General features: G+C 44.1%; 3 protein-coding genes across 4 annotated transcripts; 1 reads left to right on the top strand and 2 right to left on the bottom strand.

Annotated features, from left to right (window-relative positions):
* The first annotated feature begins 73 nt into the window (after nt 1-73).
* Nucleotides 74-8,514, top strand: LOC115575547 (GTPase IMAP family member 8). Its single transcript, XM_030407716.1, has 7 exons — nt 74-368; nt 711-1,353; nt 2,154-2,712; nt 4,031-4,128; nt 4,217-4,348; nt 4,608-5,198; nt 5,923-8,514. Exons 2-7 carry the CDS (start codon nt 1,323-1,325, stop codon nt 5,994-5,996), a joined length of 1,485 nt encoding a protein of 494 aa, XP_030263576.1. The 5' UTR covers nt 74-368; nt 711-1,322; the 3' UTR covers nt 5,997-8,514.
* Nucleotides 8,515-10,867: 2,353 nt separating this feature from the next.
* atf4b (activating transcription factor 4b) lies at nt 10,868-13,719 on the bottom strand. Its single transcript, XM_030407719.1, has 3 exons — nt 13,512-13,719; nt 12,317-12,775; nt 10,868-12,226 (listed from the first exon to the last, which is right to left on the bottom strand). The coding sequence occupies exons 2-3, from the start codon at nt 12,669-12,671 to the stop codon at nt 11,280-11,282; spliced, it is 1,302 nt and encodes a 433-aa protein (XP_030263579.1). The 5' UTR covers nt 12,672-12,775; nt 13,512-13,719; the 3' UTR covers nt 10,868-11,279.
* Nucleotides 13,720-13,951: 232 nt separating this feature from the next.
* LOC115575546 (titin-like) lies at nt 13,952-21,748 on the bottom strand. Of its 2 annotated transcripts, none has more exons than XM_030407714.1 (12): nt 21,618-21,748; nt 19,245-19,343; nt 18,926-19,075; nt 17,645-17,794; nt 17,414-17,530; nt 17,126-17,245; nt 16,820-16,900; nt 16,278-16,415; nt 16,078-16,149; nt 15,897-15,936; nt 15,504-15,558; nt 13,952-15,193 (listed from the first exon to the last, which is right to left on the bottom strand). In XM_030407714.1, the coding sequence occupies exons 1-12, from the start codon at nt 21,621-21,623 to the stop codon at nt 14,464-14,466; spliced, it is 1,758 nt and encodes a 585-aa protein (XP_030263574.1). In that variant the 5' UTR covers nt 21,624-21,748; the 3' UTR covers nt 13,952-14,463. The 2 variants fall into 2 exon arrangements, with proteins under 2 accessions (XP_030263574.1, XP_030263575.1); XM_030407715.1 differs by having other exon boundaries at nt 17,645-17,791.
* Nucleotides 21,749-22,661: the final 913 nt, after the last annotated feature.

The following is a 22,661-nucleotide window of genomic DNA, read 5'->3' as shown; positions in this document are numbered from 1 at the left end:
TGAGGTCAGAGGGACGTCCCGTAAACGGTGTACGGCAGAGTGGCGCTGCTACGTCACCGCTTAATTGCTTAAACTGTTTGTGGAGAACTGCAGCGACGGAGAGGAGTTACAGCAACAAAAGTGCGCCAACAAACGTCAAATATTTATCAACACGGCTGCTCTTATATTTAAAGTCCATACAGCGAATGTTTGGTAACGTTAATTCTATCCTACGTGACTTCCCTCGAGTCCGTGAACGCCTCTCGCCATCCAGCGTGCATAATTAACCTGATGAGGAGCCAAGGATGAGCTCAGCCTCTCAGGGTGATTCACATCATGTCTCTGCCCCAAACATCATGTGTTTGTGATGCAGCCCTGAGACGCTAAAGGTGACAGCGCTTTGAATTCAGTGCAGTTACATGCGGTCCCACACGCATGTGCTATTTATGGGTGTTTTTATGTATTATGTAAGCTGTGCCTGCACGTCTTATATCAACATGTAAATGTATTCATGCAGCATACGTGCCCTCCCTGCCTCATGGTGGTTCCATGTCTGCAGGCATCATATAAAGTGTTGTGTTTGTTCGTGATGCATCAGCTGGGGAATACATCCAGCTGTAAATAGAGAACATAGTGCCCCCTCTCTCCCTCCTCACGCTCCCTCTCTCTCTCTCTCTCTCTCTCTCTCTCTCTCTGTCTATCCATCTTTCTATCTGTCCTCCTGACTGCAGTCTGCATACAGTGCCACACTGCCGCTGCTGCTACTGCTGTGTGATACGAGCAAGTGGGAGGACCAGCTTCCTCTGTTTTGCCTTTAAAAAAAAAAAATGACGAGACATCTTCCTGGAGCTGCTGCAGCAGGGGTGGATTTGGCTTCCAGTCTCCTGCATTGCACAATCTTTCCCCTGTGCTCGGACTGATAACTAAGACAAAAGAAGGAAGACGCTGGAAGACGAGCAGAAGAGGAGAAGAGGAGAGAGGGACGCTTTACAGAGGAAAGGACGCGAAAGAGCCATACTGGGGTGAAGGGGGTGTGGAAGATTATAGATTTAAACACACACAAAAAAAAAGAGGGGGAGAAGTTGAATGGCAGAGGAGGTATGAGAAGAGAAGGGGAAGCAGGGGGTAGACACAGGAAGCAGAAGATAGAGCTGGTTACGCTGCAGTAGAATGAGGGTGAGAGTGAAAGAGAGAGCCAAGAAGCATTCGAGCTGCCAGCCTTTCGCACACCACTCAGGTCCCGACGCTTTCTGAAGAGGCAACAAGAGGAATCCACCGTGGAGGCGAGAAGGAGAAGGAGGAGGGGGGCGGAGGAGGAGGAAGCCAGAGGTTCTACACACAAGATGGCTGCTGTGTCCTCTGCCTCTGACACTGGTAAGTGGGCTTTCATCCTTTGCTGCACACCTCGCCGCAGGTTCCCCCCTTCATCACTGCTCTTTCACTGGCAGCATCCGGGGTACACTCTCCGAGCCATTTCATGTTTGGTCTCAAACATCCTCAATTCTTGGAAACTGTTGCTGGCAACTTCCCGTGTGTAGCAGCTCACATGGAAAGTACCAGCAGCAGTGAGTAACAGGGGTAAATCAATAAACTTCCTTCTCCTCCCTCTGTGTTCTCCCCTCTTGTCATCAGCGCAGAGCAGGCATCTGTACTTCCTCCTGCCGCCACCTGAATCTTCTTATTTTTTGGGATGCCGTTTATCGAAACATGTATCCAGTTTGTGTAACTTTCAATCCAAGTAAATCGTACAGTATTCTGTCCACATGCCGTTCTTTCTGGAAGGACTCCAAGGGTCCCTCCTCTCTGACCCAATTTTTCCAAAGGCTAAGGACAGAGGAAAACAAAGAGAAGGCATGCTGCGAGGGGGTTAGAGGGAGAGAAGGACAAGTATGAAAGAGGAGGTATAAGGTAGCAATGTGCTCAGATAAGGAAGGGGGAATCTGAGGAGGGAGGACAGACATGTTTGAGGGAGAGTGTCTGAGAAGGACCTGAGAGGTCAGGTTTTGTATTGCAATAGAAGGAATGCAGAAGGCACTCTGGGGATGAGACCCAACAGGAGATTAAAACAGAGTAAAGGATGAAGATAATTTCCTCTGAGATCACAGAGAGAAATAGAAACCAGCAAACCAATCCATGTGGGGAACCTCCAGTCTAATCTTTCTGTCTTTCAACAGGGGACCCCAGGGGCCGACACCCCCCTGAGCGCAGACTGCTGATCCTCGGGGGGCCACGGTCTGGTAAGACCTCCACCGCCAACACCATCCTGGGGGAGGAGGTCTTTGACTCTGGGGCAGAGACTACCCACAGCAACGTGGGCCAGACAGAGATTTTCGGCCGACGGGTCACTGTGGTCGACACACCACCATGGGCCATCCCCAGTGACCCGGAGGACCAACCCGAAGCTGACAACAACAACGACAATGCCGGCGCAGAGTCCGACACCCCACCGCAGCCCCCTCCAAGCCTGGACAGCGAGGGACCGTGTATGGGTGCCATTCTCTGCCCTCCTGGACCCCACGCCATCCTGCTGGTCGTGTCCATCACACAGCCCTTCACTGAGATCCAGAGGAGAGCAGCAGAGGAGCAGCTGGGGGCCCTGGGTGGAGGGACCTGGAGGTACTCAATGGTGGTGTTTACCGGAGTGGACAAGCTGACCAAAGGCGTGTTCATTGAGGAGCACATAGCGAACACTGGAGACGCCCTGCAGTGGCTGGTGGAGAGATGTGGAAGCAGGTACGAAAGTCTGTTTTCTCTGCTTTCTTTTTTTCTTTGTCTCTCTCTGTTGTCTCTATCTGTGATTTCACAAAAAGTCTGCTCCAATCGAAGGAAGATGTTTGTGTGTGAAGTCTTTGTTGGTCACAATCATTTGGTCATAACAACAGGGCAGCAGCAGGATAGTACACAGCTTAAAAAGGGATTTTACACATGAAAGTCTCCGTCCATGTCTTTGGGAGAACTACTGCATAAGTAGAAAAGTGGTATAACACCTTTTGTGGCTCCAGAGGGAGCTGCGTGAAGCAAATCAAATGCCTTCAGTCATGTCTCTTGAGTCAGGGTCGGCTGAGTGTCCTGACGAGCCAGATGGTTTGTTCCACACAACCATCTGGGAAATTATCCTTTGCAATGGTTTGGAATAGGGCAGGCACAAAAAACTTGGCAGGTGATTGGGCAAACCATCTGTTTATCACACTCTGTCAGAGGCTTACTTCAACCAATCACATCAACAGAAGGAGAACATCACAAGTGGCGGCAGTTGGTAGATCAAATTCTTACCCGAGCCATTCAAAAGAAGAACAAAAACATACGCTGGAAAGGATGCAGCTATGCTAATACAGCTATGCTAATCTCTTGAGGAACTGCCATTATTGTTTTCAAATAACCATTTGATTCTCTTGTTAGTTGTAAGCCCTAAACAACAAAAATAGAAGCCAGGAGTTCTTCTAAGGACGATGGTTGGTTCAACCCCTGTGTTTGTCCTAAAGCTTACAGCTTGAAGCCTGGCATGATTGATTTTGTCACATGCAAGAAAATCTCCTTGAAAAAATGTTGGGGTTGTGGCCACCCCAGGCTTTGTTAGCTGAGCAGAACACAGTTGGCGGTCAAAATGCATTCTGTGCAATGTAGGGAGCTGCTGTAGACAAGTAATTGAAAAGGCAGTATCTTCATCAAATTTTGATTGCATTGAACAAAGAGTACTCGAGTATTTTCACATTGCATTTTTATAAGTCAGGGGATTCGCGAGAGATAGATTTTTTTTAACAAGAATGGTGAAAAAATTGAAGCAGCTGGCCGAGAAAAGCTCCCTTTTAGTCCCTATCATGGTTTAATCTTCCAAAATGCTTAATCCTACATTTTCATTTTCTGATAATAAAAAAAAACACGTCTCCTTCCACTGAGATAACCCACGTGGCATCATTATGACACCATCAGTTCTCTGTTCAAGTTTAGCTTCCCTCAGAGCAGCAGCAGACTTTCTATAACTGTTTTCACAGACTCAGTAGGAATCAGTAGGAATGCCCCTTTAAAATCGCTTTGTTTTTTAATCCTCCAGGTACCATGCCTTTGATAACACTCGGAAAGACACCGAAGACAACACCCAAGTACCTGAGCTGATGGAAAAGGTGGAGGAACTGATCACAGACAACCAAGGTTTGTTTTTCGAATGAAGTAATATTACTGCATTTTTGTGCTGTGATGCCCTGAAAGCAATGAATAATGTGTTGTCGCTGTTGTGCAGGCTGGTACTTCGAGGTGAATGAGTTGATTTTACTGGAGGAAGAGCAGGCCAGGAGAGCTCTGGAAGAAGAGAGGATGAGGATGGAGGAGCACGCCAGGCAGAGGGAGCAGATGATCGGAGGGCCTCCCAGAGGTATGAGGGAGCTGTGTGTTAGTGTCTGTGTGTGTTAGTGTCTGAAAGTGAGTGAGTCATGTGGTGAGGGAGAGAGATGAGTGCTCCTGTGCTGTAGTGCTGTTCCCGAGAAAACAAAGCCCCAGATCTGGTGTTCTAAAGAAATAGCTTAGTCATTGGAAGGCAATCAATACTGCTGTCTCACACTCTGTCACACTGTTTCCCGCACCATTTTTCTCTCTGTTTCACTATATCTTTGTCTGTCTTTCTGGGTTTACAGAGTTGCGACTGCTCTTGTTGGGCTGGAAGGGCGTTGGTAAGAGCTCGGTGGGGAACGCCATCCTTGGTCGTCGGTACTTTGAGTCCGGCCAGGAGACAGAGCTGTGCCTCAGGAGGCAGGCGCTTGTATCCGGTCGTCGGATCACCATCGTTGACACCCCGGGCTGGGATTGGTTCTCGGTGAGGCGAACCCCGAAGCGCATCCGCCAAGAGTCCCAGCGTGGAGCTGCCCTCCTGCGACCCGGACCCCACACCCTACTGCTGGTCCTCCCCGTCGTCTCGTCGCTCACCGCCAGGAAGAGGCGAACGCTCCTCGCTCACATAGAGACTCTGTTTGGTGACAGCGCATGCCTCCACACCATGGTACTGTTCAGCTGTGGTGACTGGCTGGGCCGCACGCCCATCGAGGAGCACATTCTTAGAGGCGGGCGGGAGCTGCAAAGACTACTCGAATACTGTGGGAACTATTATCATGTCTTGGACAGTAAGACCCCTGGCAAGGACAGGAGTGTGTCAGTCCTGCTCGATAAGATAGAGGAGATGATCAGAGAGAACGGAGACAAGGCTTTCCTCCCCATACAGACAGAGTGGCGTAAGTAACACAATTTAATTTTCTTGTTTTGTAGTCTGAACATGAACACCGATCAGCCACTCTGGCACTCCCTGATGGCAGTGACTCCTTCGGCATGACAGTGCACCCCGATACAAGACAAAACCTGCTCAGAAATGACCCAAGGAACATGGCAAAGAACACAAGGCGTTGACCTGACCCTCCAAATTACCAAGATCCCAATCCCATCAAGCATCCGTGGAAAGTGCAGGAACATTCACAACACACAAGACTTAAAGGATCTGCGGACAACACCCTGGTGCAAGATAGCCCAGAGATGCTGTGTTGATGCCTCAACAGGTTCCAGCCAAGTCCAATCCAAAGTGGGGTCTCTATGGATCCTGAACATCCCACGGATCAGAATGGGATCTTGGGAATTTGGAAACCAAGTGGACTTCTTGAGCTGTCTGTCTTGTTCCTCGGGCCATTGCTGAGCAGTTTTTGGGGAGTGGCAGGGAGCACAGTCCTGCTGGCAGGGGGCTCCACCATCAGAGCTGGTGGTTAGTGTCAAGTGGTATTCATATAAATGCCAACACCAACGTTTTCCCAGCAGAAAATAAGATTTTAATGAGATGATCAATGTTATTCACTTCACCTGTAAGTGGTTTCATTGTTGTGGCTGATCGGTGTAAATGTGTGAAGTTTCTGTGTCTAATCAAGTTTGTTGCTATCAATCTGTCTGATATAACTGTGTTGTATTTGACAGTGAGCGAGGAGAGCTCCTACTCCTCTGACAACACCGAGCCTGAGGATGACTGTCGAGGCTGCCAGCTACAGTGACACAATCGCATTAGAGGGGAAGTGTTCCAGCTCCTTAACCTCATTGTGAGACTCCAGCAGGCCCAAACATCGCCGTGTGTAACTCAAACCTCATCTAGATGTCGCGCTCCGACTCTCAAGAGTTTTAGGGAATTCAAGCTCTTTGTTAGAAAAGACCGAACTCACTGACCACTGAGCAAAGCTCGACCTGGACTTAAAGTGCGATGAGCAGGCACGAATAAATGTTCAAGAACACTCTCCTCAGACCCAGGAGGAGGAAAATATTCCGCTTCTGCTTCCAGGGACCAGAGCTCTGTCCCTGTTCATGAGCATGTACACAAATATCAACTGCTGCTAAAGAGACCCTGTTCAACACTGCAGAGTAAAGAATTACTCATCTTTGTAACTATTTTCAGATCGCACTTACACAAGTTGAAAGCGTAAAATCGAAACCAAAAGGCATTTACTTAAAATATTATCATGACCAGTCAGATTTGGTGGTAGGACTCGTGTTTGCAGTAAGTTAGTAACTCCTCGTTATTGGAAGACCAAGAGGAATGTCTCTAGTATGACTTGTAACGTGACTTTCGACTGGACTTTATAATATTGTCATTCCCATCTCTGCATCAAGTGCCGTTTCTGTCATTCAGTTCAAATTAATGGTTCAAAAGAAATGGTTTACTGAATGCCAAACTGACACATGGACAGACAGAAAGATCATCATGCGCTGGAACATGTGCTCACCAGTTTCAAATTGAGTCTTGAGGTTTTTGTGGCGTCATAAAAGTAAACCATCAGATATGGAACATCCGACAGCCGTCTTATCTTTAACATTTGGTTAGCTTCTGCTCAGGGAGTCAGGGTTGAAATGCTTCCTCCAGGGCAAAATCTGGTACATTTACAGAAGCGCTGATCAATGCCGATCGCTAAACTGCAGACGCAAGACACATATTAACTCAAATCTATGAGCATTTGCTTTAGTTCGCTGGAAGTCAAAGGGAGACAGTGCTGCACTGGGGTTGTGGTTGGATACTTTGGGTCTCTTGTGCAAAAAAAAAATTAAATTGCTTTTGTTTCCTGGGAGTAGGGGTGGGCGATCCGACGATACTAGATTGTGATCGTTCGAAGGCGTCCACAGTCTACCTTCTATCTTGTCAGACGAATCAGAGAGATTGCGGTATTTAATGTCCTCTTCCGTTTCAAAACTTTACATAACCTTTCTGACTAGTGAATCCGTGCTACTTGAACAAACCAATGCCATGGGTGACGCATTGTAAATGATGCAACATCAGGTAAAGCTAGCAACAAGAAAGATGAGGGGCTTTATCGCGGATTATGATCTCGATTAAATACATCACGATATGATTGCTTTGGCCAGATCGCCCACCCCTAGCAAGAGAGAGTCCATGTTTGTACTTTGGTTGGCATTGTTTCCTTTGCTTGAGGAAAATAGATAAGCTCCATCCAAAGCAGTGATCAGAGTCATCCGTAGCACGCCTCTGCTGTAGCATTCATGCACACCATCAGCTCTGAAAGCAGAGAGGAACGGCTGTACAGAAACTGCGTGCAGTCTCAGATCCCAGCGGAGCTACTGGGGCTGGCTCTGCTTCGCTGTTTGTGTCCATGCATCCAGTGCAATTATCGACAAGGTAGATTCAGCTATGTGCCTCAGCATCAAAGCGTGAGAGTGGGAGCACAGCCCTGCGGCAGGGCAGTATCCTATAGGCTACATCCAGCTTTTGCATGCTACAGAAACAACATAACCTCATGAACCATACGAGCTCACATAGGGCTTTTACTACCTTTTTCTACATCAGTGACACATCTGTTCCTGACCTCAATAGTGATGTTTTGAAAAAAAATAAAATATATATATATATATATATATATATATATTCAGCTCTCAGAGGCATGTTAAGACACCGCATGCAGATAAACGAGTGCCTATAGAGTTGAAGGCAACCTCACGTCTCATTCCTCTGACTCTTGCTCGAGTCTATGGGAGTTTTCTGGTATGACATCACATCCTACTTTTACAACTGCAAAAAAAAAAGCAGAGGAGAATTCACGCTCTGAAAGGTATAAATAAAAGCATTAATAATGTGACCGATACCACTGCCATGCTGTAATTTTTTATTTTATACAGAAGACGTAGCCTCTAAAAGAAAATCCCCGACACTGCTTCCCCGACGCTTTACTGACTCTGTGCTCCATCTAGTGATGTAGGCCACCGCAGCACCTTGTGTGACAAGCATGACGTTATAATTTGATATGAGGATGTTTCAGACATTCATTTGGAGTCTTAGAGCCCCACCTCACCTGTGAATATATTGTATAAGCCGTGTATATTTATTACAGTGTAAATTATGTTACATTGTACGCTTTTAGCGAAGCATTTTGCACTGTGTCAGTTCTACCACTTTACCGTAGCCAAAGTGACGTTACTTTCCTGTGTCGTCCTTACCTAAATGGTGATTGCATCATCAGTACTTTGCTCATCATCAGACAAAAATAAAAGATATGGATATATTGTTGTGTATTTTTGGCTTTCATCTTGTTATTTAAGTGTTTTTTTTGTAATCTGTTGTGTTCTTTGTTGTTGTTGATGGACTGCAGTGCTATTCTAGAGGACAAAAAACATTATGGCTGCATTCCAAATTACATACTTCTCCTTTGTCCTGTTAGTACGGACCTCCGCTGCCCTTCGAAAGTACAAACTGTTTCATGCAGTATGCATACAAGTGGAACATACTTGAACTTTGACCCCCCCATCGTGATTTTTGAAACAAAAAGTATGCAATTTGGAATGCAGCCCATGAGCTGTCATCTGTGTGCGCTCTCTCGCGGCTCAGATGATGTGACGTATCTTCCGCTGCACAGAGGATTGTGGGTCAGAAAAGCATGCTGCAAAATGCAGCCGGATGAAGTAACCCCGGCGTACACAGCATTTGACGCACTATGTGTTGGGACATACTTTTTGTTTATTCTGGCGTTCTATTAGTATGGCAGGATGGATGTTAGAGCATAGCGTCATATTCTGACATGCAAAGCAGATAACCCCGTGGCGAGAGTAGTGATTGTGCAGTTTTGTCACTAGGTGGCCCTGTAACAAGCACATTTGTCTGCACTGAGAGAAAATATGTATTACCAAAACAATGTGAAATAGTGGCCACTTTAGGGAAGAAATTTTAATCAGAAGAGAGAACAAACTGACCTCCGAGGTAACACAATTTCACGCTGTCTTAGTTTTCTTTATATTTGGCGGACCCTGCCACCTTTCTCGCTTTAAACAGTGTTCTGGGGATCTTATCTTCCTCTGAGAGCAACTTGTTTATTCATTTTAAGGAGAAAAAAAAACAAATATTAAGCAGTTGTGAAGGTATATAAGTGTAAGTTGCAACTTTATAACCGTCATCCAAATTATGTTTATAGCTAAACTACACAGTATTTATTAACCATTTGCAATGTATTATTAGCATCATTTGCAACTTTACAAACAATTGCTTAAAAAATTGTTTATAAAGCATTGAACAGTGAAATAACTACTAACTGAAGTGTAATTAACAATAAACTTACAATTTCTAAGTGATGGTTATTCTAAGGTGTTACCTGGATATTATCTGGTCTCCTCAGACAAAGGTTAGTGTTTCTTATAATCATTTTAAAAAAGTCACGTGGGTGAGAATATAAAGAAATGTCCAGGCAGTGCAAAGGACCTCCAGGGCAGTTAATTACTTTTTTTTTTTTTAATTACTATGAAATTCTACTTGCCAAAAACTATGGCTATAAAATACACTAGGCACACAGTACTGTAATTGTAGTGTTGGTGGCATTACAGTGCATGTCACTGTGTCTGAACCACCTCTGGACGAGGAAAAGATGTGACCTTTTATGAATGAATTGTTCTCACTGAATGTGGGAATTGCTGGAAGCCACTGTAACAGATTAGACACTAATAAACTTTTAAAATAGCCATGAAAAATGAGAGTATTTATATGGGCAGGAGTTGGCCAAGTCTTTGTGTCCTGGAAAGAAATGTTTTTTCCTATTTTAAGTGGCTCTGCAGCATCGTGACTTTGGCGTGCCTCCAGATATAGATCGTCCCTAAGCTATCTGGATGACAGCCTGGACCAATTACAGTGTGAACACTCGGGCTAGTTGTAGGCTGGATGCCTGCCTTTTCTTTTCTTTTTTTTCTGATATTATTCAAGCTGTGCCATCGTCAGCACTAGTCAGCACTCTTTTCTCCCTGCATGCTCTTTCATTCCCCCACGGACGATGACAAACATATGGTCTCTTGAGCACACACTTCAGCATCTGTCCTGATAATTCAATGATCCCAAAACAAGACCTTCGGTTTTTATCTGAAACTATTTTTTCTTGTTCTGGGAAAAGGCATTTTTTAAGTTCACATGACTATCCATTAATTGAACACTCATGTGTGCAGCACACTGCTGGTCAGGCGGCCTCCATTATCCTCCACCCAGTTTGTTTGTTTGAGAGAGGCTCCTCTCAGATGGACCTCCACAGGCTCATTGTGATGCATTATCAGCCCAGCAACAAAGACTGCATTCTGTTAAAGGTTACTTTCTGAACAGACTTTAAAAACAGGTCACCAACATAGCCTGTGGCACTAAACAAGCCACCTGCACTTCAGTGTAGTTATGGACTTCATTATTACCTGTGGTTTGGATTTTATACTCCGTATTAACTATAATTTATCTTACAAGCCTTTTTTTGATGCATCAACATTACAATGCTATTGTGTTATGTGTACATTTACACTCCATTATATTGAATTATCCAAAGACAAAAGAAAGTTCTCATTCTATCCACAGGTCTACAACTATCATACACAATTGATGCCTAGAGATCACACCAAACGACTGCAATCAGCTTTAGTTAAGACTCTTTATTAAGAGATTCATAATACAGATGGTCCGGGTATACTAGAATACACAAATGTTAAAATATTACAAAGACATGAAACTGGAAAGTTTACGAGGTCCAGTGGTAGAAAAAAAAAAATACACGAACATAAAGACATATCACACAAGTTTATATACTGAGTGGAAAATACTCTAAATGTGACAAAAGGATTCTATATTTCACACCAGTGTTCAATATTAAAATAGGACATGTTCTGACCAATGTCAGGTTTTCAGGACTTTGCATCTAAAAACATGCTGTGAGGCCATAACACATTTTTCTGATACTTTTTTGCATGGAATAAAATCAGCTGAGCCCACGTTCTCACTATCACTTCTGACGACACACTTTATCTGTCATCGTTGGGTCCAACCACTAGGGGACAGCACTATGCCCTTTTTTGCTCCTGGCCTGCTGAACCTCCTCCATCAGCTCTTTCAGGTACTCGATCTCCCTGGCCATGGATTCAGCCTTCTCTGTCAGCTCCATGTTCTTCCTCTCTAGCAGTGTGTGCTCTTCAAGCAGTGCCTCCTGCTCAGTTTTCTTTTTTTGCCGGTAACGTGTGGCGGCTGTCTTATTCTGCTCCATCTTCTTCAGTTTCTTGGTCTTTGTGCCCCTCTCTTCTCCAGCAGCACCTCGTAGGGGCTTTACTTTGACACTGGTGGCGCAGGGAGAGGGTGGACTGGCTTTATATGAAGGCCCAGGGTATGGTCTGCTTCTGCAGGACCTCGCGGGAGCAGGCGAGTGACTGACCTCTGGTGTGGTGGCTACAGTGGTTGTGGTGATTGCGACTTCCTCTTTGGGGGCCAGCATGAGGACAATGCGGGTTGGAGAGAGGGAGAGTACAAGCCTCTGGACCTGAGGGATGACAGGCGCTACCATCAGCTTCACCTCGCTCTCAGAGACATCCACTTCACTGCCCAGGTCCAGGGTGTAGGCTGGGGAGGAGGGAGAATCGACCAAGGGGGAGGACGGGTCAGGAGAGGCAGGCTCAGACTTGATTTCCAGCTCCTCTTGTGGCTCTGGGACGCACAGAGGAGGGGAGGGGACATCCTGCTCATCGATGTAGGAGTCAGGCTCATCCACTGTGATGACAGAAGGCTCAGCAGGAAGAGAGGAAAGAGGAAGGGGGAGGGCAGGAGTGGAGAGGGTGGGCATTGGGAGAGAGTCAAGCTCCATGGGGCAATCCAGGGAGGCGAGGAGGTCTTCTGGAGAGCTGGGGGACTCTTCAGTAGGACTGCAGGAGCCAATCAGAGAGTCCAGGTCAAACTCGCTCAGATCCACCCTCTCAGCCATCCAGTCCAGGTCACCGAACATATCCTCTGTGGAGGCAAACAAGGGATTATATTAATGAGCCATTTCAATTATGTCAGGTGTGCTTAGAGATAGCTTTTTTTTGGACATTATTTTACCTTTATTGTCAGCTGAGACTGCCTGTCTCAGCTGACCAGGGTGGTCCAACCAGGGGAGGGAGAGCAGTTCAGACTCAGTCCCGACCTTGTCCCCCTGCAGGAGGACAGCCGGTGGTGAGGGAGGAGGAGAGTAGAAGGGAGGAGGAGAGGAGGAAGAAGACAGCGATGAGGAGGCGAGGGGCGACGCGGGCGAAGTGTCCCCCTCAAGTGAGATTCCTCCTCCTTCCTGTTTTTCTTCTTGGTCAGGGCGAACAGATAGGAAGTCCACGGCGTCAGCCATGGGAGAGGAAGGACCCCAGAGCAGGGCCTCCATGTCTTCCAGGCCAAACTGTGAGCTTGTCATCATCATGGTCATAATGGCTGTTGTTGGTCACAAAGGGAGTGCGTGACGATGCTAGGAAAGCTTCGAACTCTTTTATGCTGTCGAAAGCAGCAGTGGCGAGGGTTTCCACGTAGGACCTGAGGAACAGAAGGAGACATTAGTGGTGGAAATATGAACAGCATTGTAAAAATAACTACTACAATAATAATAAAAGAAAGCCTATAGAAAAAATGTTTAGACTGTTGTATAAACAAAGGAATGATGTGGGTGAAAACTAAAGCAGTGTTTGTGTATTCTGAGCACAACACTGCCCCCATCACTGCAGTACACCTGCTGCACATCACGTGTTTCCACCCTGCTACCAGTCTTATGACTCTGACGTCAAACAGGGTCAGGCGTGAACTCCACCACCCTCTTGTCTGTCTGGCTCTCTATAAACAGCTTCTGTTCCCAATCCGCCTACACGAAGCCGCCATTTTGACACAAAGAGGAAACGCACCATTTTCTGACTGCCACGTCGACAGCCCTGACAATAACACCAAAGGTTTATCGAAATGTGACGATTCTGTCGTCGACCATCACATTGTTATAACGTTATCAGATAAGGAAAAATATAAAATGACATATTTCATTCCATTATCACGTGTTACGCCATCTCAGCTTGTCGTTTACTCCGACACACCCCCAAAGTCTCTTTCCCCAATTATTCGCCGTTTCAGATAATGACTAATAATTTCTTACAGCCAAAATTATTTCAATTAAAATATATTAACAACTCATTTCGTTCTCGCGGTAACGCCAGGCTGCCGAGGCACGAGGCCACAGTAGGCCGGACAGCTGTCATCGAATAAAATGTATAAAAAATATACTTACGACATGTTTGCTGAATTAGAAGTGACTCAGTGCACTGGCTGGATGCACTGTTTTGTTGGCGGCTGGATCGCGGCACACTTTTACACAGCCATTTCGGCAAATCGAGCGATGTTCAACAATGCTGTCACTTGTGTTATTGCTCCTCAGAAGGGAAAATGGCGCACGCTGTGGCGCGATGCTGTTATAGAGCTACAGCATGGGCTGTCCCGGACGTATCCTCCCGCAGTGCCCGTAATATCACTCCGCCTGCATTTGTTATTATGCATTCCATGGATAGTGTGCTGTCAGCCTGAAAGAAGTCCCTGCCATAAACTAAATTAATACAAGATTAATGTATTATTACAGTGATTTACATGAATTGTGACATTTTATTTATTAAAGTGAGAGTTTTTAGTCGGACCACAATCTTGAACCACCCTTAAACACTGGCTTCAGTAAAGTCACACAGTAGGTTTTACAAATATAAAATGTTTATTACAATGTTAGTGCTAAATAAGACATTTAATCACAAGTTGTACCATTGATCACAGTCAAAGGTGCAATATGTATAAATTATAAATTATCACAGTCAAAAATGAACTAAAATTATCAACAAAATGTGAAGAAAATATAGTTTAGACATTATATCAAACTCATGGATGTATCATGTTGAAGAGATATCTACTGAAGTTAGCCAGCAAGCCAAGACCTGTACTTTTTCATACTACCACTCAAAGCCTGCAGTCTGGACTGCTAATTGCAAGGCTAACTGAGCTAAGTAGCACGATGGATAGAGTTAGCAGGAGGTAGAGATTACTCCAGTGATATGCTGTGCAGTATTTGTATGAATTCAGAAAGTGGCACATTCTTACATATTGCGCTTTTGAAAAATACATATATCTCTCTCAAGCACACACTCTTTCACACACACACACACACACACACACACACAAACATCAATGAGTTCGCTGGTTCAACTAAACATCTCCCACATACGATTCATTTGATCCAGTTCATCCTGCAGATTTTCAGCCAGCAGGCGAACCCTCCCGGAAAACTTGCTCTCTCTTGATTTCTTCAGCTTCTCGCAATTCTTTTCTGAGAAATACAGATCCATTTCCTTGGCAAAAGCTTGAAGCAGTCTCTCGGACAACATCCCAGCAAAAGCCTTCCCAGCGTTGTCCAAATTCTTAATCACAAACTGTGACAGATGTGCCATCTTTAGTGCATCAGTCTGGGCCCCTGCCCTCTGTAACCTGGGAATGTCATGCCTTCGCAGCTCGTTCATCTCAGAGAGGATAAAATCCAGACAATGTCCAAGGTCAACGATTTTGTCCTTATATTCATACACCAGTTTCTCCACTGCCATCCGTCCCACAATCTTCTTGTTGGCCTTAGCAGTGTGGGCACCCATACCCCCAGCGGAAGCCACCATACCCGCACCAACAGCTGTGGCGATCAGCGAGGTACCCATGGTCACAGGAGCCAAGGCGATACCCAACACCGCAGTTACTCCACCCACGGCACCTGTGGTGCCTCCAGCAATGCCCATGGTTTTGGTCTTCTTCTGCATCTTGTCCAGATTGTGGGAGATGGATCTGAACTCTGCGATGAGGTCCCGCAGCCTTTCACTGCGTTTCATCATGAGGAGGGTGTACAGACGCAGGGCCTTTTTCAAATTCAGGGCTCTCTGATTAAATGTTCTGCATGGGGAAAGTGACAAACAATACTTAACAACAATGTGCACCTTTAACAAGCTCAGTTGGTTAAATTTGATATTAATTCTGAGGTAGTCTACCCTGTAAACTTTCATTGTCACATTTCATTTTTTCAACAAAAGGCCATGCGGTAATCAGTTTTTTAGTACTGTTTGTTCCACATTGTGTGCCAAATTTACATTCTCTGAAGCAGTATTTTCCTGTAACTATTGAAATGATGCAATACAAAAGTAAAGGTAACAAAAAAGCGCCACCAGTTCACAGAAATTTCATTTGATAGTTTCTGTGTGGTTACCTGATTTCTTCCTCCATACTGAGGCCATACAGTGATGGAGCCATGTCATCAGACTCTGTTGGAGTGACAGCACAGAAATATATTAAAAACCTGTTATAACCCAACAGCCTGCCAGCAGTTATGGGCTCATATGCCCACCCTAGAGCCTGCAACAGTCAATGAGTGATCATTTAAACACTTCTTTCTCAGTCTCCTGACAATTTAGGCAAAGAACACATACTTAGCCTTCTTCACTGAAAACAGTGACATTTTCTGTCTAACTTTGCATGGTAACTAAATTATTTTTTGGCCATTTTGTTTTGAAATTGCTAAATCAAAGAAAAACTACCATGGCAGTACAAAGCTTCAAACACAAATGTGATTCCTTGTGAGAAAACAAACATTTATACTTACTGCACACTCTCTTCAACCATCTCAGCATCGTATTGATGTCCTGAGGAAAACAGGTTACTTTCTCGTCAGAAACCGTCAGACACAACAGATTTTTTTTCATGAAACATCTTCAGACGAAATTACACTGTGTTCAATCGCAGTAGTGCAGGTGAAGCAAAGGAGCAAGTGAACTAAGCTTTACCTCTGTGTCCGGCGTGGTCTGTGGATTACAAGTGTAGCGGCCACTCTGGAAGCGTGACGACCCAACTTGTTTCTGATAGTATTTAACAGAAATAGATGGATGCATCAGAAATAAATGAAAGCATGTCATTGTCTTAAAAACTAGCTAACGTACCCAATTTAAGGGTATGCAAACAGAGACACAGAGACACAGTATCTCACTATCACTTCTTCATTGTCCTCTGGCAGAATGTCCAGGTAGGGACGACTCTCTATCTCCCAGTACACTGACTCCGATGGCGCCTTCGTTGAAGGTGGTGGTGGTGGTGGTGGACTGAATGGAGGTACTTTTGGTCTTGTCTGTGATAGACCAAAAAAAATTTTTAAAGCAATTAAAAAGAAAATATAGAACAACATTTCTCCAGAGAACATTTCTTCCTTGCTAAAAGCAGCTACAGCTAGCAGCAGTTAGCAGACATGTTTGGAGTTGTTGGGTGAATAGATCTGAAAGTTAGCCAATTCTTACGTATCACACCTATCATATTCCTATAGTTGAGGACAGGAGTAGGATGGGGGTCACATTTTTTTCGGTTAAATAACAAAAAGCTGCTTGGCCGGCCCTACGAGAATCTGTATTTCATGCAGAAAAAATGGGATGTTTCCATGACAGCATGACGAACAAATGTGTCTCTGCACCTTCTGTTAATGCTTTATGGCACCTGTCAAAGCACAGTCTATCACCTGTAGATATCTGGCTCACATACCTGTAGAGGCAAGGTCTCACACGTTGAGTAAGAGCGAGGGAGTCGAGGCGGAACTGCAGGTCTGCCTATGCCGTCTGTGACCTGAATATCGAAGACATTCACATTGTGGTTGCATAATCCAGCTGAATATAAATAAAAACAGTGAATGTATTTCAACATCCTTTCCCAGCGGCATGGTGCTGAGCTTTCACTATGTCACTGATTATGATAACAACCCATGTCATGAGGCAACTACAATAAAAATACTATTTTCATTAACCCCAACTAACAGCAGATTTAACGTTTGAATTTAAGCTTGCAATTTACCGTTGAACTGTTAGTCCCACAGAGGCCCACCAGTTCGTCAGAGAGAGCTGAGGAGTCGGGAGAGTGTTGCATAGAGCTGGAGGATGAATATCTGGATCGCTGAATCTCATCAATGCACATCTGTTCAAGAAAACATTATTATATATATCATTATTGACTGCTTTTAATCAGCAAAAATCGAAGGCGATATTTAGTTTGTTGACTATGTATACTCACAAATGACCTTCAATCAAACATCAAAGTGTAAAGTCAAGTGTTGCAGAAATGTTGGATGATGTGAGAAAGTACCTCAGGTTCTGGCCTCATTGTAGATTTTGGTCTGTCATAAAAGATGGCGGGAGGAGGCGGGCGTTTGGGCGGCAGTGAAGGAGGAGACTGCACGCTCTCAGTGCTGACAGCCACAGACTAGCAGACAAATTAGACGGGAAACAGTAGGGTTTAGTCATTATTTATAAAAGATAAACATTTACATCAAATACATCAAATGAAGCTCATTATTTTGTTGAAAAAATCACATACCTTCAAAGCTGTCACAGTGTTTACATAGCAATGCGTGTTGATTTCTGTTTTGGGTTGACCGGAGGTAACTTTTTTGCTCGGTGGTGGTGGTCTGGGAGGAGGACAAACAGAGCGAGGCGTCTTATATTCTGCACTGCACTGGGAAACCTGCTGACGGAGGGGAAATGGAAATAAATGAATACATGCTTATTGATACAAACATGAGTTAATCCGAGTTAACAATATCATCAACAACAAGTGTCAACATCACTCAACTCACAACTCAATCGAGAGAAAAAATGTTGGCAGTGTATGTTTCTGCAGTCCACGGAGACTTTGAAACTTTGAAAACTAAATTTCTTCACGTCTAATTTGACATTTTTTGTGGCGATCATGTGACGATGTCTTATCAAACACTATCTGCAATTCACTCATAACTTCACCCTACCAATCAAGCCGTCAAAGGACAAAGAACACTCCCTATTACTGGTCCCTAATGTCAGCGTGGCTTTATCAGCTAACAGCGCTATTGTCACGATTGTTTTGTGCTCGTTCTAAGGAAAAAGACTATAATACATCAGAAAGGGCAGAGAGTTCTCATAACCCTTGATTTGAAGTATGTGTCGCGGTGGGGGCCCATGTAGCTCCAACTCTTCACCCCACCCCTCTATCCCAGCAAGAATCAGGACAGGTTACCACTATGAATGCCTATGGTTTGCTGTTCAGATTGAAATTGTGCTGACATTTTGTTGAAGGAGGAGTTAAAAGTAAAGATTAATACGCACATGACGTCTCTACGGTAAATATGTAGCTGGAACCAACAGACGGTTAGCTTAGCTCAGAACAGAGACTGGAAACAAGGGGAAACAGTTAGCTTTGCTTTGTCCAAATGGGAATGCTTTGACTACCAACGTCTCTACCATTCATTAACTTAACATTTAAATGTTGTTTGCTTAGTTCATACAAAAACTGAAGTATAACAATGACAATTTGCAGTTTCCAAAGGGGGAAATGAGCATTTCTTGGCCAGAGGCAATGACTTCCTGTTACTTTAGAGATTTGGATTTCAGGAAGTCCTCTACATAGGGGCTCTCATCAACTCATCTGACTCTCAGATAGAAATGTCCAGTGGTTTCATGCTTACAGATGTTGAAACGCTATCTCAAACAGCAGTTTTTCATTCGGCAGATGTCTAAATGTGATATAACATGTATGGCGGAATTGCTGATGTGATTTTTGACTTATCTGTAGTTTGCAGGAACGTACAATGCCAATGTTTTTGGCGTCTGGACTGTTACTCACCTCTGTGTTGGTCGTATTGCTGGTTTTGTCGATAGTGTCAACTGTGTTGTTGTTGTTGCTGTTACAGTCGTCATTTGGCTTTAGTTTAGTCCTGGGATGAGGTACAGGCTTGACTACAACATCTGACTGGCTTCCATCTGTGACAGGAGGCTGTCAACAGAAACCAGAAGTGAACTCAGATGACAAAAGGAAAACCCCAGGCGACGACATGTACAAGGACTATTTTTGTCTCAGTTTCCGTGAAAAATGGAACGAGGTGATAACAAGCCAACTGATACAAGATGAAGCAGCCATTCTGATAACAGGAATCCATTTTTACCGTTGTTGCGTCCGGGTCTTCATAGGTAGGCTGGACAACTTCATAGGAGCTGGTGGTGGAGGACTTCATCAAGTAGCTTTTCCTGGGGGGTTTGGGCGGCTATGGAGATTAATGGTGACATTATTAACTCTGAATGAAGATAAGAGCAAAGGCGGCACAACAACCAAGTCCATTCTCTTCACTCTTTGTATAGGGCTACACAAAAAACATGTTACAAGAAGTGCTCTGGTTATCTGTTATCTAAGTTTCAGATTTCTTGTCAAACTGACAGCTCTGTTCCCATCATGACACTTTATCTACAAACATGACTGCACGCATGGATGGTGTTATTATATCACACACAAAAATCAGCTGTTACTGTAACTCCTCAGCACATTTGATTACCCGGACTTAATGTGAGGGTTTTGGGACTTTTCATTGTGTAAACCAGCACTTGTAACTATCGGATGGACTCATCTGTAAGGATTCCTCAACACTAAAATGAGCTGCTCTGTCCTTAGCGGTCACCTGTTGCAGTGTGTATGGTAATCCCATGCCTGATCCCAGGCTTACTTCATATGAGATTATGTGACATAGAAGCGTCATACTGACACAATGATCTTTTAAAGCCAGATTTTGACACAATGGCTCCATTTCAAGTGACCTGTCGCACCAGATGGTCGGATGAGATCACATAACATTATCAAAAAAAATCCAGCGTTGCAGGGTAACTCTTCAAGAAGACAGCTCTCAAGAGAAGCAGGGAAGAAGCTGACTGAAGCTCCTCATGACTTCAGTCGGTGATGAGGTGGCGATGATAAGGAATGAAATGACTACAGATCAGTTGGCACACATTAGTAATCCAGTTTTGGCAAGAGACCAGCTTTCAAAATTGGAAAGTGAATGGATCAGTTTGATGCTGTGAGCCAAAACATAATGACAAATGGGGACATTTTGACATTTGGACAAATACTGTACTTCAGCACAAGTTTGAGTAATTTACTTGAATCTTTTCTTTTTCACGTCCACTAAGTCAGAGGGAAACAAAGTGCCTTTTACTCCACTAGATTCATCTGGCAAATGCACACAAAACATAAACATACCATGTTAAAAATTAAACTACCCAACAGAACCAGCTCCACAAGTACTATTTGTAAGGTAGTATAAAAACATGTCATGTTCCATTTCCTCAAATGTGTGATTTGCTGCTTTTCCCATGAAATATTTAAAACATTCAACAAACATCATTCATTGAATTTTGGACTGTTTTCTGGACAAAGCAAGCCCTGTGAGGGTGGCACTTTCTGGTACTAATTTCTCACTATTTTCTGCAAACCAAACTTCCATTTCAACAAACTACAACAGAAAAATCCTGATTTTACTTGAATTCATGAGATATAATTCAAAGACGAACTCTGTAGGAGAATGACAGTCACAGCTGCCATTTCTGCACTGAGTGTTTTTTCTTTACACTCTCACTTTCCTTCACTTGAATACTTTTGCTTAAGTAACATTTTCAATGCGGGACTATTTCTTGTAAGAGAGTATTTTCACAGTCGTTTTATTCAAGTAAAGTGTCTGACCTCCATCACTGGCTGAATAGACGGCTCAGTTTCAGGGTCTTGGTGCCGTGCACGCACGCTAAAGACACCATTATTAGCAGCAACCAGGTTTTTCCCTGGAGGAAGTCCAACCAGTCAAAATTTCTGCAGTGAAAAAAGCTTATGTTGTTGTCCCAGTATATCACTTTTGTTGTGTGTAAAACAAAAGCATGAGCTTTTAATAAAAATATATTTTCATATGTCATGTTTATGAGCAGACATGCTGCACATGTGCAGGTCGGCAGTGACCAGTCCACCTGGGGTGCAATCAGGCAGAATCATATTCCTCTGAGGGTTTTTCCACATGTTTGTTTCAACGCATAGCTGCTTTTCTGAGGAGGTTTGCGTTGGACCAGTTAAGCAACTACACCGTTCTGGTTTGTTATGTTAAACTTTTGTGTCATACAGTCAGTGCTCTGGTTATATAAGGTTGTCGCTATTTTAGACTAATTTTTTACCAAATTAAAAGCCACCAATTCGGCAAAAATCTTCACAATTATTATGTTGGTTAATAATTTACAGAGTTTCAGATTAATATCCAATTCAGTACAGTCATCTACAGTCATCTAGTCAGGGATAGATGGTACCTGCACACCCCATACACATGTTGACATGTTTCTGAATCTCTGAATGAGACTGATGAAAGGTGAAGACGGTATAAATAAGGTGAACAATGCTAATAAACAAAACTAGGTCCATTCTTTGTCATGTAGCCTTGAGGCCCATCTCTCTGCAGTAACATGTATAAAATACATTTGTGTATTAAACAACAAAACAAAGAGCTGATTCTCACCATCATGGTCCAGCTTTAAAGCCGTTGACGCCACGTTTCCTTTAGATCTCTTAATTTAGACTCCAGTGACAGAAATGACTCAACGCGCCTTCGTGCACCTACATGTCTGTGCACTTCTCACGCCACAGATGCCATTCATGCCTCCTCCTCTTTCATTGTCATCCATCTAGATAGTACGGAAGGTGTGATTCTCCAGCTGCGTCACAACAAAGAAGAAAAGTGTGTGGGTGGATCTTCTTTTTACAGAATTTCAACATATGGAGAGGAGGTCAAATTCTCAGACACACACACACACACACACACATGCTTGTGTCATTTAGGAGGAAATTGCATTGGCTTACATTCATTGCCTGGAGACTGACCCTCACCTAGACTAGAATTCACGCCAATTATTAACCTTAACTCTAAACAAACCTTAACCTCAAACAACAACCCTGAAGTGTCATAGTTTACCTTGAGACGACCAGCTTTTCTTATTATCAACAGGCCTAAGTCTGATTGATGATGGAAGGTGTGTGTTTGTCTGTGTGTCTGTGTGTGTGTGTGCACATTTTTTGTGTGTACGTCAGTCTCCATGTCAGAGTGTTTTTGTTTTCTCCGTTGGGGAGTTCATCTGAAACCCGTCCAGCAGGCAGAGCGAGTGTCCTTTTGGCGTCTGCTTTCAAACTTTGTCATTTGTTCATGTCAGAAAGGGCAGCTTGACGCATGACTCATCAATTTCGTATGTACTGTGGTGTGGATCTGAAGCTCTTCTTTTATCATTCATAATTGCACGTTATTACTGGGCGCTCATAAAGTCATGTCTGGTATTGAAGGTGCGCAATGTCGTTTCGGGGAGGACATGTTTGACAGAAAGGGAGAGATCTTCATTGACCGATTTGATGACTAAACAAACTAAATAAACAAACTCTCTTTGTTTTCATGACTGAATAAACAAACTCACCTTAAAGGACAACACAGTTTCATACCATTTGACTTTGTGTGTATGTGGCGGACCCTGCCACCTTTCTAGCCTCAAACAGCGTTCTGGGGGACTTTATTTTC

Source organism: Sparus aurata, chromosome 23 (genome assembly GCF_900880675.1).
Source record: "Sparus aurata chromosome 23, fSpaAur1.1, whole genome shotgun sequence".
Taxonomy (NCBI): domain Eukaryota; kingdom Metazoa; phylum Chordata; class Actinopteri; order Spariformes; family Sparidae; genus Sparus; species Sparus aurata.
Note: the sequence above shows the minus strand (reverse complement) of the source record. Positions and strands in the feature narration are given on the sequence as shown.